At 45.6% G+C, this 19,006-nt stretch overlaps 1 protein-coding gene across 9 annotated transcripts in view; it reads right to left on the reverse strand.

The window, feature by feature from the left end:
• The window catches only part of LOC138266928 (calmodulin-binding transcription activator 2-like), an 863,356-nt gene that overhangs the window by 426,492 nt on the left and 417,858 nt on the right, over positions 1 to 19,006 (reverse strand). For all 9 annotated transcript variants that reach the window (XM_069215705.1, XM_069215704.1, XM_069215702.1 and 6 more), the window contains 2 exons: positions 16,932 to 17,072; positions 4,098 to 5,959 (listed from right to left, as the gene is read on the reverse strand). In XM_069215705.1, the coding sequence (XP_069071806.1) occupies positions 4,098 to 5,959; positions 16,932 to 17,072 (2,003 nt within the window). The remainder of the gene's footprint in view (positions 1 to 4,097; positions 5,960 to 16,931; positions 17,073 to 19,006) is intronic.

The raw sequence follows: 19,006 nt of genomic DNA on the forward strand, positions 1-19,006 counted from the left end.
CAGAATTGGTCTGAAAACGCCCTCTCGGCCTTTTTTCGCCACCAGAAAATAACGGGAGTAAACCCCCTTTCCTCTGTGCGCAAGTGGAACCTTTTCTATTGCCTTCTTTTATAAGAGGGCGAGAGCCTCTTTGCGCAGCAGGCTGAGATGAGATGGATTGCATTTGGCTGGTGGCAAGTGTGGTGGAGGCTGTCTGAAAAGAAGAGAGTAGCCATTTTCGACAATGTTGAGCACCCATTTGTCATTTGTGATAGAGTGCCACTCGTGAAGATAACCTGTGATACTTCCCCCCACCGGAGTGGTGTACAGTGTCGAGGGAAGCGAGAACTCATTGTTTGGCCAACGCTTTCGGTGTGGACTGCTGAGGTCTACTTGACCCTCGTTCCCTTGTGGCTGAGGCCTCTGGGACCAGTGAGGGGTTTGAACCCTCTGCTGGAAGGGCGCCTGTCATAAGGCCTACACCTCCGCCTGAAGTCTTTCTTCCTTTCCAGGCCTACTGCCCTCATGGTGTCCACCTCGGTCTTCATGCGGGCCATTTCTTCATCCGCATGGGTACCAAACAGCGAGTTCCCGTTGAATGGGAGATTTAGGATGCGCTGTTGTGCTTCCTGTTTTAAACCAGTCAGTCTCAGCCAGGAAGACCTTCTTGCACAGATTCCATGTGCGTACCCATGTGCAGCTAAGTCTGCCCCATCTGCCGCTGCACTGATGACCTGGTTAGATACCAGACATCCCTCTTGCAGGATCTCTTGAAAATCCTGTCTGTCTTCCCTGGGCAACTTTTCTGTGAATCTGTTGAGGGAGTCCCACAGAGAACGGTCATACCTGCCCAGGAGTGCAGAAGCGCTGGAGACTTTCATTACAGATGCCGCCGTGCCGCACATTTTTCTCCCCAGAGAGTCTAGATGCCTGCTCTCTTTGTCCGGTGGGACCGTGGAGGATGATGCCACCGAGTGGGTTTTTCGGGCTGCGGCCAATATTACTGAGTCCGGTGGCGGGTCCTTTCTTAAGAATAAAGGGTCCTGTTCAGGCGCTTATATTTTTTCAGAATCCTAGCCGTGGCAGATTTGAGGGTGGCTGGCGCCAAAAAAGAGTCCATGGTTGGCTGCAACAAACCAGGCACTAGCGGCAGTAGCTTTTTCGACACTGTTCTATGCTGCAGAGTCTCAAAATGACTGACGAGGAGGTAGATGGTTCTGGAACCTCTATATTTAACTTCTGCGCTCCCCTTAACAGCACCTCATAAAAAGTGGTAATGTCATCCACCGGTGAGACCCTAGCTGGTGGAGAATCTGTTAGGGTGGGGGAGTAACGTCCGATAGATGATCCTGACGACGACCAAGAGGGTGATCTTCTGTGTCGTGATCGTGACCTAGATCGCCGTTGGGAACGTGACCTGCTGCGAGACGCTGTAACAGAGCACCCAGGCCTCGTGGTCGTTTGGCGAGGAGCAGAACGAGCCCGTTCTGCCCGCGCTGTCGGTGATGGTGTTCTCGGGAGAGAGGCAGTAGGAGAGTACATTCGTGAGTACTGTGAATCCGGGGAGGCCGCTGGTCTATTAAGGCTCTCCAACCATCTTGGTGATAAGTTGATGGGTGAAACATGCCCCGATGATGCCGCTCTCGAACGAGATGAATCGCTCCGTATGGAGACCACTGGAGAAGGCGCGGCCTTATCTGCTGGAGGACGATGTTCTACTCCCTGCGAGACAGGTAAAACCTGTGTCGACGGCTGTGCCGACGTCGAAGGGCACGCCGGTTGTTCTTGCCTCGACGTTGAGTGCCTCGACGTAGAGTGTCTTGACGTCGAACGTCGATCTCTGGACCTTGACCTACTCGCCGTTGTGTGCCTCGACGTGGAGCGGTGGGTGGCCGACGGCGGATGTCGCTCTTGCCGCCGTGGCGATTTCGACGTCGTGTCTCTTGACGTCGGGGGGGCGTGAGGTCTTCGGCGGCGAACGGGCACGCTGGTGATGGCTCGACGTCGATCGGCGGGCTGCCGTCGACGGAGATATGCCCCTGCGATGGCCATGTTCTCTCGACGCCGTGTCCTTCGACGTCGGTCGGGTCGCCGTCGACGGCGATCTATGGCCGTGAGATGGTGGCAGCGTCGACGTCGACGGGGAACAAACAGGTACTTTCCTACCTGCTGACGTCGACCTAGCCATTCTCTCCTGAGAGTGGCCTGTTGGCTGCCTGGGAAGCGAAGAGGATGATGTCTTCTGCCTCTCGTGAAGCCCATGAAGTCTGATCTTTTCTCTGTCCTTCAGAGTCCTCTTTGACATATTCTTGCAGTGTTTGCAAGTGTCAGGGCAGTGACTCTGAGGCAGGCACACAATACAAAGAGAGTGTGGATCTGACTGGGCCTTCTTCTTCCCACAAGAAGGGCATTTGACAAAAAAGGAAGGCATTTTTCTGTCAGGAAAAAACTGCCAAACTCAGACAAAGATGTTAGATGTCGAGTGAAACAGGAAAAAACGCTGTTTTTAAGTATTTTTCTGAGAAAAACTCAGAAAAACTGAGAGCTCAATGCTCCAGGATCCTCTCAGAAGAAGCCGGAAAAAGGAACTGACCTAACTGTGAACCAACTGTCACCTTTCCTTCACCCCTGAGGCATGGTGGGATACTGGAGGTGCTCAGGGTCTTAAAGGCACGGTGCCAAAGTTTTTATGGTTCTCCTGTGTTATCCTGCATGCAGCCTATTGGCTAAGAATGCTCCATTGTTTTTCAATGTAGTTTTTTCTCTTTTTTCTCTAGATATTGCTGCTGCTTATTTCCCTAAGCCCAGTTTTGGGGGCTTGGGTAGATATTTATTCTCTATTGTAATTTTATAATGATAAAAAAAAAAAAAAACTTCATAGAAATAAAGCATTTTAGCTTGTTTATGATTATAGCCTGCATTGCTGTTTTACACATGTATATATGAGTTTAGTATGAAAGATATGTCTACTAAAAATGCTATATATATTTTTTCATACTTTATAGGTATATATTTTATATATGCTCCGGGGTCCCCGCACAAGGGCGGGAATATTCAATGTTTATGACTATTGATGAGGATCCCCTGGAAGAGAACAAGGGGCTCCAAATATTCTGGAGAAATGAAGCTAAAGCAGAGAAACCTCTTCACAGTAATGTGAACAAATATCAAAAGCAAAATGTTTACATAATTAATATAACCATTTTTTACTAGGTGTACTGTTCTAATGTATTACCACTGCTAACAGATCTGCCAACCATGTATGTTATCCGTCTATGTGCTGAATTGAGTCCTTAGTGAACCACTGTTACACTAAGATGTTGAACTTGTTCAGGCCTCCACTATATTGTCAAGGAATGAGCTTCGGCTGCCTTTTAAGGCATAAGATACCCAAGAACAATGCAAAATGGGGGCTAAGACATCTGAGTAAGAGCCTTGGAGCTGTGGGGTAAATGATCTGGTTGAGGTGCATTGTGATACAATTCTTAAGGGCATACAACCTGAGAATTGGGAACGTCCAGAGAATAGTCAGGCAACTAAGATGAAACAAATAGTTTGTGTTTTGCATTGTATAACATGGGTGAGACACCTGGCCACATTAAGGGTCAAGATAAAGGATGAGACTAAGGGATTAGTTAATCATTTGATGAGAAGATAGAGAAACAGTGAACAAAAGAAGACCAAGGAAAAGGATTAGATGAAGAGAATGCATTTAGCATCAAATGAGGACTTCAAAGGTAAAAAAAAAGGGCTTCTCTCAAGCAGTGCTTTTGTTTAGTTCTTGTAACATCTTTATGAGCAGTGTAGAAATCAAACGATCAACGTAGATTAATTCATTTCCTCAGCAGACACATATACCTAAGCTACAATTTATACCTGCTCTAAGCAAAATAGGTGCCTTTGCCAGCGCCATGTTCCCAATTTTTCAACATGCCAAAGTATGTCATGCGATACAGCATGCTAAGGGAGAAACATCATGATAGACTCAAAACAACTGCAAAACATCTTTTACACATTTCAATCTTTAAACATTCTATAATTTTTGCCATTATATTAAAACAATCAGACCCAAACATGAACCATCAAACCATCTCCATTTCACCCAGTTTACTCCTCACCTCTGGATAGGACCACTCTGGTGAGAAGTCTGTAATCGTAACAAGCTGTACTGCATCAAGCCCCATGGGTGGCTGTACTGAGTGCACAGGCGGAACTTCAGTAAAGTTTAGAACATCACTGGTGCCATTCATAAAATGGACAGAAGGCTCCTGCTGAAGGGAAGAATAGGAGGCCTGTGGATTGTTGCTGGAAGCAAATGTTGGGGAGACTGGCTGGCTCTGGCTCACAGTGGGTGCCATAGAGCTAGAGTTTGTGTTGAACTGCCCATATCCATTGGCACTAGCAACTTCCTCAGTCATTAGATCTGAGATAAGATCGGGAAACTGGCTGTCAAAAGAGATGTTGAAGTGGTCCATGTTTAGTTCCATGTTGGTGGAAGCCACTGATGGAGAGCTTAAGTCGTTCTGTATGATGGTGTAAAGGTCACTTATGTTGGCATTTTGCAGCTCAGCCGTCTCTCCAATGCTTTCTGGACTTTGATTCTCAGGAACACCATAACAGCTTGTGTCACTGGCAGCCTGGCTGTTCACTTTTACCCTTGTCTCATCTTCTGTATGAGGCTCAGTAGAGTCTGCAGCACTGTTTGCATGCGAGGTTGTGTCCATGGGGGTATCAGGTTCAGAGGTAGTCGCCTGACATGACATTGGATAAACTGGGGAGTTAGTTTCTTCCTTCATGTCACTGCAAGTGGACTGTGCTTCAATCTTTGGCCCAGCAGCACTCTCCTGATCAAGAGAAGTGGAGTGGGCATCAGAAGTAGGTGGCTGATTCAACTGTTCCCCACTACTATCATCCTGAATAAAGAACTGGTTCAGTGAGGTGTTAGGTGAACTGTGGGCAGGTAGAGGTTGGCTATAGAGAAAGTGTGTCGGAGATTCTCTACTGTTGTGCTCACCATTCGCCAAGGCTGTTACAGGCTCAAGGCTAGATGAGACTAAGGTTACCTGAGTGGCTGCTGGGAATGTCTGTGCCACAGATACAATGCTGGAATTGGAGGAGAAAACTGTGACATTGGGTGGGATAGTGGAGCTTTGATAGGATGCAAAAATGGATGTGGAGTCCAGCGGTTCATCTTCAGTCTTAACTTCATTAACAGGGCGACTACACGTACTTGTGGCCCCAGTGGGACTGAAACTAGAGTCAACAGACATGCTGCTAGCCCCTCCGCCATAGGTTTGTCCTTGCCTTGGACTGTTTAAGAAAGAATCAGGATCAAAGGCCACAGTTGTCTCTGTGGTGTCCATGTTTGCCTCTAGTTTCTGAGAGAAGACCAACATGCCAACGGGGGCAGGCAGCAGAGCCAAGTCTATAGCACTGGAAGATGGAGACAAAGATATTTTGTGGCTCGACAACGGCAGAGTTTGGCCGCTGGAATCTGCAACTATCAGATGTTGGCTTGGCGTCAAACCAGAAGAGCCCACTGCCAAGGACTTCTCCCCTCCCAACCCAGTCATCACAAGAACTGTGTTCTGGGCTATACCACAAGTTACAGATCCAACGGAGAGATTTGGCACACTGGGTGCAATTGTGAGGGTGCCATGATCATGGTCACCATAGTAATCATTTGTTATTGTCACAGGTGAGTTCTGGGTGGAGTCCGGGTTGTCTGTGTAACTGGAGGATGAAGAGGAAGAGGAGACCTCACTCCCACCGCTGGTCATTGAGGTGGTTCTTGCCAGCTGGTTCTCCTTCTTGTCCAGACCGTTGCTTTTGCTGTGGTCTAATTCATGCTTGGCATCAGTGGCTGAGATGTTCTGCACCTCAGCTAAGGCTGGGTAAGAGCACGTTCTGAAGTCAACCTTGGGGGATATTATACGATGCTTTGTACTGCTGCACTTGTGGGGTGTAGTTCCTGTTGAACCTGGAAGGTTAAAGGATATTGGAACACAGTTAATAAAATAGTTTTCTTTATTCAACCATCTTCTTTCTAAACATCTTTCCCATGACTAAGATGTCTTTGAAACATTATCCTAACCTTCTGACAATCTAGTCCAGCATAATGCCAGCTTACACGATGCACATTTCTAAGTGGATCTGAGGACAGTTTGAAATCCAGAAAGTCAATGAACTAATGGTTATGGCACTCATACCTCACCTAAGACTTTCTCTACCATCCTAAGGTTGTTTTTATCATCCACAAATGTCCCTGACCTAATCTCCTTGGTAGCTGTGCCACACCAGTGAATGACAGCGCACAAGCCCATGAGGAACCTCGGTGAAAAGTATTGCACAACGCTGGAGGTGCCACAAATTCCAGTACTCTTGTAAGGAAAGCCAAATGTAAGGACTTGCCCTGGAACCTTTTAGTTTTTACACAACCGCCCTTCCTTCTGTCATGCCATATTTCAGTTTATTATCACAGACTCTGCCCAGGAGTTCAAGAATTTGGGAATCGCTAGCAAGTGTGTACAGAGGCTTAAAATACCCACTCTCTGTCTTAATATCAATATATTTTACGCCAAGGAGTGGAAAGAGGCTTTCTTGCAAGATTCCTGTAAATGAGCGGTTTTCAACCTTCTTCCTAGGTAGCACTTTATTTTGTTTTCATGAACTCCGTCTTGTCTATGTTAAGGAAGAAGGAATAGTTTCTTACCTGTAACTTCAGTTCTCTCGTAGGGTTATTTCCATGATAGTCATAAGCGCTGAATAGTTATGCCCTCCTGCGGGAACACTGCAGCATTCTCTGAAAATATCTTCTTAAGTGTTGATGTTTGCCTTTCTTCAGGAACGCCTGCAAAGTCACTTAAGTATGTCATCATGCAGACTAAAGGAGAGACAACAAAGACCAACATTTTTCATCCTGTTTGGTTGAAAAAAGGTCCTACCAGGCAGATTTGCATTTAAATGCATGAATATTTTGAATGTTTTACAGCAAAAATCTTTCATAAACCTTTTTGCAAGATTACATAAGGGTGAAGAAGTGAAGGGCACTACAGCCCAAAGGCTGCCATTATACAGACTAAAAAGTAAAGCTGTGCCTTTAAGAACAAGTGGTCCTCCTATATCACATCATGCTCAACATAGGCTTTAATAGATGAGATGAAAATGTCTTTAAAGTATTATTTTGTTGATTCCACCGAGAAGGAGGGAGGGTTGCATAAGACTATCATGGAAATACCCCTACCAGAGAACTGGAGTTACAGGTAAGAAACAATTCCTTCTCTCGTAGGGGATTTCCATGTATAGTCATAAGCGCTGAATAGAGTAGCAAGCCCATCCCCCTGAGAGCGGTGGATTGGACAGAGCAAAAGAGTGATGTTTCTTTAGGCAAAGAGATTTCTAAGAGAAGCCTGTCCTACTTGAGCATTTCCCTAGCAGAGCTAAGTAGTGCTTAGTAAGGGTGTGGACAGACCTCCAAGTAGCAGCTTTGGAAATGTCTGCTAAGGAAATGTTTCTCATCAAAGCAGTTCTGGTTGATTTGCCCCTGGTGGAATGTGCTTTAGGTCTGCCAACAAGGGACTTATTGGCTGACTGGTAAGAAAGCAAAATACACAACACATTCCACCTGGAAAAAGATTGCTTGGAGTTGGCAAGGCCTGTTCGAACTGGACCACAGTTAATGAACAGTTGCTGTGACTTGCGAAAGGATTTAGTTTTAAAACCATATTCATATCAAGAGAGTGAAGTGTTTTCTCTGCAGGAGTAGATGGGTTTTGAAAGAAAGTTGGTAGAGAAATAGTCTAGTTTACATGGAAATCAGATATAACTTTTGGTAGAAATTTTGGATGTGTTCTCATTACAACATTGGAAGAATGAAAAACAGTGTATGGTTCATGAGCACAAAGGGCCTGGATCTCACTAACCCTGCGAGCTGATGTAATTGCTACAAGGAAGGCCATTTTCCAAGTGAGATGTTGGAGAGATATTTAAATTGAAAAATATATTTAGTTTATTTCAAGAACCACAGGTTCAAGATTTATATTAAACACTTTAAATGCAAGGTACTTCAATTAGATACTTTAGGAACTATGAATAAAAGCAATATCATATACAGGGAGTGCAGAATTATTAGGCAAATGAGTATTTTGACCACATCATCCTCTTTATGCATGTTGTCTTACTCCAAGCTGTATAGGCTCGAAAGCCTACTACCAATTAAGCATATTAGGTGATGTGCATCTCTGTAATGAGAAGGGGTGTGGTCTAATGACATCAACACCCTATATCAGGTGTGCATAATTATTAGGCAACTTCCTTTCCTTTGGCAAAATGGGTCAAAAGAAGGACTTGACAGGCTCAGAAAAGTCAAAAATAGTGAGATATCTTGCAGAGGGATGCAGCACTCTTAAAATTGCAAAGCTTCTGAAGCGTGATCATCGAACAATCAAGCGTTTCATTCAAAATAGTCAACAGGGTCGCAAGAAGCGTGTGGAAAAACCAAGGCGCAAAATAACTGCCCATGAACTGAGAAAAGTCAAGCGTGCAGCTGCCACGATGCCACTTGCCACCAGTTTGGCCATATTTCAGAGCTGCAACATCACTGGAGTGCCCAAAAGCACAAGGTGTGCAATACTCAGAGACATGGCCAAGGTAAGAAAGGCTGAAAGACGACCACCACTGAACAAGACACACAAGCTGAAACGTCAAGACTGGGCCAAGAAATATCTCAAGACTGATTTTTCTAAGGTTTTATGGACTGATGAAATGAGAGTGAGTCTTGATGGGCCAGATGGATGTGCCCGTGGCTGGATTGGTAAAGGGCAGAGAGCTCCAGTCCGACTCAGACGCCAGCAAGGTGGAGGTGGAGTACTGGTTTGGGCTGGTATCATCAAAGATGAGCTTGTGGGGCCTTTTTGGGTTGAGGATGGGGTCAAGCTCAACTCCCAGTCCTACTGCCAGTTCCTGGAAGACACCTTCTTCAAGCAGTGGTACAGGAAGAAGTCTGCATCCTTCAAGAAAAACATGATTTTCATGCAGGACAATGCTCCATCACACGCGTCCAAGTACTCCACAGCGTGGCTGGCAAGAAAGGGTATAAAAGAAGGAGATCTAATGACATGGCCTCCTTGTTCACCTGATCTGAACCCGATTGAGAACCTGTGGTCCATCATCAAATGTGAGATTTACAAGGAGGGAAAACAGTACACCTCTCTGAACAGTGTCTGGGAGGCTGTGGTTGCTGCTGCATGCAATGTTGATGGTGAACAGATCAAAACACTGACAGAATCCATGGATGGCCGGCTTTTGAGTGTCCTTGCAAAGAAAGGTGGCTATATTGGTCACTGATTTGTTTTTGTTTTGTTTTTGAATGTCAGAAATGTATATTTGTGAATGTTGAGATGTTATATTGGTTTCACTGGTAATAACAAATAATTGAAATGGGTATATATTTGTTTTTTGTTAAGTTGCCTAATAATTATGCACAGTAATAGTCACCTGCACACACAGATATCCCCGTAACATAGCTAAAACTAAAAACAAACTAAAAACTACTTCCAAAAATATTCAGCTTTGATATTAATGAGTTTTTTGGGTTCATTGAGAACATGGTTGTTGTTCAATAATAAAATTAATCCTCAAAAATACAACTTGCCTAATAATTCTGCACTCCCTGTACAGTCTTTGTAAAAATGGCAATAAGCTATTTTCAAAGTGGACACAGTGCAAAAATCAACAGTTCCTGGGGGAGGTAAGTAAAGGTTAGATTAGGAGGTAAGTAAAACACTTACAATCTCAGTTCTGGGGCATAGACAGCCCACCGTTGGGGGTTCAAGGCAACCCCAAAGTTACCAAACCAGCAGCTCAGGGCCGGTCAGATGCAGAGGTCAAAGAGGTGCCCAAAACACATAGGCACCTATGGAGAACAGGGGTGCTCCGGTTCCGGTCTGCCAGCAGATGTACCTGCGTCCTCAGGGGGCAGACCAGGGGGGTTTTGTAGAGCACTGGGGGGGGGGGGGACACAAGTAGGCACACAAAACACACCTTCAGCGGCACAGGGGCGGCCGGGTGCAGTGTGCAAAGCACGTGTCAGGTTTCAGGTAGAAAACAATGGAGGGACCCGGGGGTCACTCTAGCGGTCCAGGCAGGCACGGGGGGGCTCTCGGGACAGCCACCACCTGGGCAAGGCAGAGGGTCGCCTGGGGGTCACTCCTGCACTGAAGTTCGGATCCTTCAGGTCCTGGGGGCTGCGGGTGCAGTGTTGGTTCCAGGCGTCGGGTCCCTTGTTACAGGCAGTCACGTGAGGAGGAGCCTCTGGATTCTCTCTGCAGGCGTCGCTGTGGGAGCTCAGGGGAGTCGTCTCTGGTTACTCACGGTCTCGCAGTCTCCGGGGAGTCCTCCCTGAGGTGTTGGTTCTCTGAATCTCGAGCCGGGGGCGTCAGTTGCAGAGTGAGACGTCTCACGCTTCTGGCGGGAAACGTGCAGTCTTTGGAAGTTGCTTCTTTGTTGCAAAGAAGTAGCTAGTTTTGAGCAGGGCCACTGCTCACTGGAGTTTCTTGGTCCTTTAGTCCAGGGCAGTCCTCTGAGGCTTCAGAGGTCGCTGGTCCCTGTCGGATACGTCGCTGGTTGCAGGGTTTCGAAGATGGAGACAGGCCCGTAGGGCTGGGGCCAAAGGAGTTGTCGTCTTCCTCCTTCTCTGCAGGCTTGTAGGTCAGCAGACCTTCTTGTTTCTTCAGGTTGCAGGAATCTGATTTCCTGGGATCTGGGGTGCCCCTAAATCCTAAATGTAGGGGTGTGTTTAGGTCTGGGAGGGCAGTAGCCAATGGCTACTGTCCTTGAGGGTGGCTACACCCTCTTTGTGCCTCCTCCCTGTGGGGAGGGGGGCACATCCCTAATCCTATTGGGGGAATCCTCCAAACTCAAGATGGAGGATTTCTAAAGGCAGGGGTCACCTCAACTCAGGACACCTTAGGGGCTGTCCTGACTGGTGGGTGACGACTCCTTGTTTTTCTTTTTATCTCCCCCAGAATTGCCGCCAAAAGTTGGGGCAGTGGCCGGAGGGGCGGCATCTCCACTAGCTGGGATGCCCTGGGGCGCTGTAACAAAAGGGGTGAGCCTTTGAGGCTCACCATCAGGTGTTACAGTTCCTGCAAGTGGAGGCGAGAAGCACCTCCACCCAGTACAGGCTTTGTTCCTGGCCACAGAGTGACAAAGGCACTCTCCCCAGGTGGCCAGCAACATGTCTGGTGTGTTGCAGGCTGGCAGAAACTGGTCAGCCTACACTAGAAGTCGGGTTGGTATTCAGGGGACATCGCTAAGATGCCCTCTGGGCGTATGTTACAATCAATTGCACACTAGCATCAATGTGTATTTATTGTGCTGAGAAGTTTGATACCAAACTTCCCAGATTTCAGTGTAGCCATTATGGAACTGTGGAGTTTGTGTTTGACAGACTCCCAGACCATATACTCTTATGGCTACCCTGCACTTACAATGTCTAAGGTTTTGCTTAGGAACTGTAGGGGCATAGTGCTCATGCACATATGCCCTCACCTGTGGTATAGTGCACCCTGCCTTAGGGCTGTAAGGCCTGCTAGAGGGGTGACTTACCTACGCCACAGGCAGTGTGAGGTTGGCACGGCACTCTGAGGGGAGTGCCATGTCGACTTAGTATTTTTCTCCCCACCAGCACACACAAGCTGTGAGGCAGTGTGCATGTGAAGAGTGAGGGGTCCCCAGGGTGGCATAAGACATGCTGCGGCCCTTAGAGACCTACCCTGGCATCAGGGCCCTTGGTACCAGGGTTACCAGTTACAAGGGACTTACCTGAGTGCCAGGGTAGGGCCAATTGTGGAGACAAAGGCAGAGTTTAGGGAAAGAACACTGGTGGTGGGGCCTGGTTAGCATGGTCCCAGCACACTTTCAATCATAACTTAGCTTCAGCAAAGGCAAAACGTTAAGGGGTAGCCATGCCAAGGAGGCATTTCCTTACAGAAGATTGTTTGGAGAACACCACCACGTAAGGGACCATGTTGCATGTGGGGAGAGAGTAATCCTATCCTCCCAATTGTTTATCAGCTGATTTCATTGATATTCTAGACACTCCTGCAAGGGTCTCATGTGGGAGTGAGGTGGATGCAAGAAGCCATTGATCCTAGTAGAGATGAGACTATTCTTGCAGTTGACTGAGGCGCTTTCTCGAGAGCTTGACATTTCAGAAGGGTTGATAAACATCACTCCTCCGAAGGAAACACCTTTGCTTGAATAGTAATGATGGTGGTGCCTAAGTAGTGCAACCTCCGGACAGGTAATTACGTTGACTTGATGAGGTTGACTTGAAGAAGTTGGTAAGTCCAACTGAAATGTAGTTGAGCTTCTTGAGATGTGGATCCCTTTATGAGCCAGCCGTCTAAATAGGGATAGACAAAGATTTGATGCTTTCTTAAATGGGTTGCCACCACAGCCATGCATTTGAAGAACGTTGTGGGTGCTGACTTGAGGCCGAGCGGGAACACTGCAAATTGGTAATGGTCTTGTCCCACAAGTAACCATAGGAACTTCGGATTCTTCCTGGCAATGGGAATGTGGAAGTATTCATCCTGCAGGTCGATGGAACATAGCCAATCTCCCTGCTGAAGCTGGGGATATGTCTGATGCAAAGCCAGCATTCTGAACTTCTCCTTTCAAATCAATTTGTTGGGTATTCTTAGATCGAGAATAGGTCTGAATTTGTGCCCTTCTTTCTTTGGTACTAGGAAATACCTTGAGTAAATCCCTTTTCCACGTTGATCGGTGGGAACTGGTTCTATTGCCTTCTTTTGTAATAGGATGTTGACCTCCGCCCTGAGAGAATCGAGATGGGACATGGCGGGCTTCGGTGGAATAGAAGGTGGAGGGTTTGTAAACCTGCGCCAATAACCATTTTGCACAATATTTAGGGCCAGATGTAGCAAAGGGTTTTTCCCATTCTATGTCAATGGGAAAATGTGTTTGTACATATGGCCCTTAGTATCCAGGCGTCTGATGTGATGCGTTGCCACTCTGCCAGGTAATGCAAGATACTTCTCCCTACCAGAGTTGGTAACGGAGGAGGGGGAAGGAACGGCTCAGGGCTTAGACGCAGACGGCTGATGTCCTCCTTAGGTGGTTTGTTGAGTAGAACGACCTTGAATTTGCTTGCGCTGAGTTGGTATGATCTCTGGTGTTGCTGTTGTTATTGAGATTTAGGTGGCCCCCATTGCGGAGTTTGGAATCTCTGTGAGAAAAACCTGCAGTGGTAAGGACGGAATGACTTACACTGTTCTCTAGGTTTCTCAATGCCTACAGCTTTAAGAGTATCCAGATCTGATTTCATTCTAGACATCTCATCATCCGCGTGAGAACTAAACAGAGTAAAACCTGTAAATTGAAGGTTCTTTATTCTTTGTTGTGCTTCTGGCTTCAGAGAAGTAAGAGGGAGCCATGAGTGTCTTCTCAGGGATATTCCATGACAATATCCATGCACCGCTAATACAGAAGAATCCACCACTGCGCTAATTATCTGACTAGAAACCATAGCACCTTCTTGATGACTTCGAGGAAAACTTATTTTTTAATCTTTGTGAAGATGGTCAGCAAATTGAAGGATGGAGTCCCAAAGAGCACAGTCATATCTACCCAGGAGCACTGGCTGTCTTCATCGAAATTGCAGACATCAAGCAAACTTTGCAGCCTGCCGCATCCAGTTTTTTGCTCTCCTTGTCTGGTGGAGAGGAGAATGAAGGAGAAGTAGAATGTAACTTCTTAGCGGCTACAATAACCACGGAATCTGGTGCTGGGCCTGCCCTTAGAAATAAAGGATCCTGCTCTGGGGGCCGATATTTCTTTCCGCGCATAGAAGGCACAGGCTTGGCTTTGCCTGGTGTCTGGAATAAGTCCATCGCCAGTTCAAGGAGGCCTGGGACCAGCAGAAGCAAGGGTCTTGCAGAAGAGCATTGGTGCAAAGTCTTGAAGATCACAGATGTTGTGGGCGTAGGTGCCGCCATAGGAATACTAAGCTTTGTAGCACTTCGGACAAGAATGTCCTGAAATGTGTTCACATCGTCAATTGGAGAGACTCGGGGTTTTGGAGAGTCGGACTGTGTTGGAGAATAGTCTCTGGTAGACGAGGAGGAATGACATCGATGAGATCAAGAACTTGATCTATTGTGACGGTGGTGATGTCTGGAACTAGAGAAACGTCTAGATAAACAGTGATGCAAATGTCTTGATGAGGCTATACGAGTCGTAGGAGCCGGTTCAGAAGGTGGTATCAGAGGAGGCGCTACATGAGCGAGAGGATCAGGTGGAGGTAGCAAAAGCGGTGAAGGCATTGTGGTATGTGGAGGAGGAGATGGCTGAGGAGAAGCTGATGGAACTATCATGAGAGAAGGAGAAGATTTAGATGTGGAGTAAATCCTCCTCCTCTTCCTTGGTGACCTCCTCAAACTCGACAAGCTCCTGGATGTCGATGTGCGCTGTCGATGTGTTCCTCCATGACGTCAGGTGTTCCTCGACCATCCACACCGTGCCGATGGCGATTTCGACAGAGAAGTGCTTCTTGACATCAGATGACCGTGTCTCTTCGATGGCGTCTTAACTCTCAACGGTGGCTATGTCGGCGCTGTTACTTGCCTTGACGTCGATCTTCTCGACGTCGACCAGGACCTACAGTGTTTCTGGCCAGAACTACATCTCTGGGATGTTCCGTGTCCACTGGCCGATGAAGTGAGAGCCCTGGTGGAAGACTGGCCTTCCCCTCATTCTAATGTCCATCTGGTAGGTTGCCTTCTTCTTCTGCTGTCATCTCTGGCCAGGAGACTAATTTTCTTGCTGTCACGCAAAGTGCGCCTGGAGGAAGTTTTACATATATCACAGGCATCAGGTATGTGTGAAGACAGAAGTCAGATAATACAGACCTCGTGTGGGTCTGTTTTGGCCTTCTTCCTGCCACAACGAGGGCACCAATCAGAAAGTGAAGGCATTTGGATGGTAAAATGCCTTAAAATTCTGTCAGAATTTTACAATCAAAATGACAGAAAATAGTCAGGCAAGATGAAAAACGTTGAATGAAGATGTAATCTAAAGTATTTGAGTAGAAATGTTTGTGAAAAAAACCTCTAAATAGATGAAGCTCAAGCTTCAGGGTCCTGTCAGCAGGAGCCGGAAAAAAGAACTGAGGTAACTGCCTTTTGCTGAGCATGATGGAGATATGGGAGGTTCACCTGCTCTTAAAGGCACAGCTTTACGTTTTAGTCTGTATAACGGCAGCCTATGGGCTACACTGCCCTGCACTTTTTCACCCTTATGTAATATTTCAAAAAGGTTTGTGAAATATGTAACATTAAAAATATTCATGCATTTGAATGCACATCTGCCTGGCAGGACCTTTTTTTTAACCAAACAAGATGAAAAATATTGGCCTTTGTAGCCTCTCCTTTAGGCTCCATAATGACATTCTTAAGTGACTTTGCAGGCCTTCCTGAAAAAAGGCGAGCATCAACACTTAAGAAGATATTTTCAGAGAAATGCTCCGTGGTCCCCGCAGGAGGGCGGAACTATTTAGCGCTTATGACTATACATGGAAATCCCCTTATTAAGCTCCATATTCTTATTCTCATTCAGTTATTTACCTTTGTAGCACCACTCCATGAAGATGTACTAAGGGATGATTATTCATGTTTACAAAAGCAAATCATAATATAAAAAAATCAGTGGCACCCTATAGCTATCAACTATTCTTCTGTACCAAATTAACCAGCTCACTGTCACTTTTAGCCTGAACTCTGTGATAGATTGGCTCCAGTAAACATTTCACCAATTGAATATCTTCACACTACATACCTTACCTATTCAGCATGGGTAATCTCTTAGCTTGTACCAATGATCCACCCCTACACAAATGCAAATTGTTCACCCTGATACATCTTATCAATCAACCTGATAGGTTTTTGTTTGTATGGGTCTGTCTAGAAAATCTTTAGCAAATGGTGAAGAGGATACTGGTATACATATTTAGATGTTTTGCATAGAATGTAACTTTGGCAGCCACGACACATGGATGGTGAAGGGTCAAGCTTCTAGGGAGGAGTTGATGAAGCTCAAAGCTGAGAGAGCTAAGCACCACCGTAAAAATGACCTCCCGGGTAACAATGGCATCCTTAGTTCTTGCTCTCCTATCCTCAAAACTGGTCAGAGATATTTGTAACACATGAAGGAGAAAAAGCTTCTTCAACAGATCAGGCCATTCAACATGAGTATTTCCTCACAGGCTGTCTCGCTGTCTAAGTATCACATGTTGTTTATTTGGAAATGTACAGTGTTTGCAAGGATTAAGTTTCAGTGGGAGCAGATCAGTGTTATGAAGGGACAGCAAGAACTTATAGGAATAGGCTCAATATAAAGGTAATGTTTTCCATAGCTTGGACCCACATGGCCTCCCTCTTGCCCTGCTCGATTGGAACCAAATTCCACAACCAAAATTAATCAGAAAGAGAAAATTAAAACTTCAAAAAACAGATTTCAAGCTGAGCGTTAGTAGATTTCAAACCAAAGGCTGCATCTTTGCTACAAGATGCACCCATTGAGTAATGTTTACACATGTTTTGCTGAATGTTGAAGGTAGCTACCTAATGTGTGATGGGAACAAACATTTTAAAAAAACACTGTGATATGGCTTTAGCTCCGGTGGAATGAGAGTTTCAAGTCGGAAAGGAGTTTGAATCATTTTGGTTTTTCAGTATTTTGATGTGTATAAAACTATGTACTTGACGATATTGACGAAGTGAGATTCAAGTGGCAGAGATAGGCAGAGAGTATGAAAGAACATTCAAGAAAACAGCCTCCACTTTGCACCTTCCATGCTATCCTTACAGCCATTCGTAGGTATTCCAGGCAACTACAGTTCTCAAAGCATCAAGCACATTCAGCATACTGACCGAGGCCACTGCTGCAGAGGCAGGCGTGAGTTCGTGGAAGAGGCTTGGCTTGATGACTGTCCAATATCTGCTGCACTAACTGCTCAATGGAGAACTCTGTGGTCCCATTCCCATTGCTGCAAGTCCACTTTATACCATGAACTGAGACACATAGAAAAGAGAAAGGGAAAACAAGATTATAAGACTTCTCAGCACAGACATCCTGTCACTGTCACACAAATAAACCACTCATTATCAGATGACAAGGACACACCACGGAAGGGTGTTAGGTGTCAAAGGGCCAGCACAAGAATACCAGAACAATGTTTGCAAAAGTTGGAGCATCATTTATTTCAAATACATTTAGTTCTTGTTTGATACAGGAGGGTGTGGGTTTCTACTTTTGCTAGGTATGTTTTGTTATATAGATATGTATGGCATAGCTTATCACCCATGAGGGTATCCAGGCACCAGAGCAGGAGTGTAGGTTTAGAGGTGCTCCTGGTTGAACATCTAGGTCTTCAGCTTCTTGCAGATGTTGAGGAGTGGAATGGTGGTCCTGATATGTAGAGGGAGTTTGTTACAGTTTTTGGTTGCAATACAGAAGAAAGCGTAACCTCCTGCCTTGCTTCTGAGAATGCAGGGGACTTGTGCGTAGCACAGAAGAGTGAAGAGCAGATGTCTGGAGGGCTGGCAGAGTTGGAGTAGGTTGTTGAGGAAGACTAGTACTGCGTTGTGGAAAGAGGTAGATGAGAAGCTTGAATTTGCAGCACCTCTGGATGGGTGTCCAGTGAAGTTAAGCGAGGTAAGGCGTGATGTGTGCAATACTGAGGATGTCTAGGAAGAGTTTGGCAGCAGTGTTCTGAATGGTTTAGAGTCTTTGGGTGCGTTGGCTGGAGATGCCGACGTATAGTGTGTTACCGTAGTCGAGTCTGTTTGTGATGAGGACCTTGGTGACCGTGCATTCTAGTGTGTGTGAGGAGCCATTTGAAGATGCTGCGAAGTATTCTGAAGATGTGGCAACAGGATGAGATCACAGCTTTAACTTTTTTGATCATTAAAAGCTTGTGTTCAAGGATGATGGCGAGGTTTCTGGCATGGTCAGTGAGGGTGGGAGGAGGACCCAAGTCGGGTTGCCACGTGGAATCATCCCGGGGGAGTTCTAATTTCACTCAGCTTCACTTCTTAGAGGGACGCAAAGGATGGGCCAGCTGAGGTGGCATGGGAATAAGCTGAAGCATTTTTTAATAGCTCATAACATAACATATTTGAAAAGCAAGACTTAAATTACAATATAAGGGTTAAAGATGTTTGTTTCCATTTAGATTAAAACAAATCGAAATAATAGTTCTTGGATGAGTTCCATTAGGCCAATTTACACATCCTTCAAAAAATACGGAAACAACCCAACTCAGTCATAACTTTCCACCCTCAATATCTGACAACTGTGCACTCAATCCATTGCAGCTGCTTTCAGCCTCTTGTCTCTAATGTACCTGCATCCTCCCATGATGTTATACATGATGATATACTTTGCTGCTACCTGTTTACAAATATCAACAGTTTTGGTACATTATGTGATTGACAGAGTGTGTTATTATATCGGTCCTGCACACTCCCTAAAGGTTTTATCCTCAACTTTTGATATTGTACTTGTTTCATCTCACTTTTGTCCTGTATACCCGTATTATGTTTTTTGTTTTATACAGGAAGTACTCTAAAACATTTGAGGTCTTGTTTGCTCTAATCAATATTTTAAAGTGATGTAGTAATGGCTAGTACCAGGAACAAGGAGGGGGTGGAAGATGCTCCCTCATTTTTAAATTGCAAATAATAGATTTAAAAAAAGAAAAAGAAAGTAACCAGAAGAAAAACATACATTGATTTTATTTACCAAAATACAAAAGGAAAAAATACGGTTGAGGTTCTGGGGGGCTTCTTGTGGGGGATGGCCATATGTTACTACATAGATGCCTTTTAAGACACCACCATCTAAACTAGTTGTTGAGGTGTGTATTTCATATTTAACCTTTTATCTTCAATATTACGTCACTCCTAACCAGTTAACATAAGTTCATTACCTTTTTTAAAGCACT

This window comes from Pleurodeles waltl, chromosome 12 (assembly GCF_031143425.1).
Source record: "Pleurodeles waltl isolate 20211129_DDA chromosome 12, aPleWal1.hap1.20221129, whole genome shotgun sequence".
NCBI classification, from domain to species: domain Eukaryota; kingdom Metazoa; phylum Chordata; class Amphibia; order Caudata; family Salamandridae; genus Pleurodeles; species Pleurodeles waltl.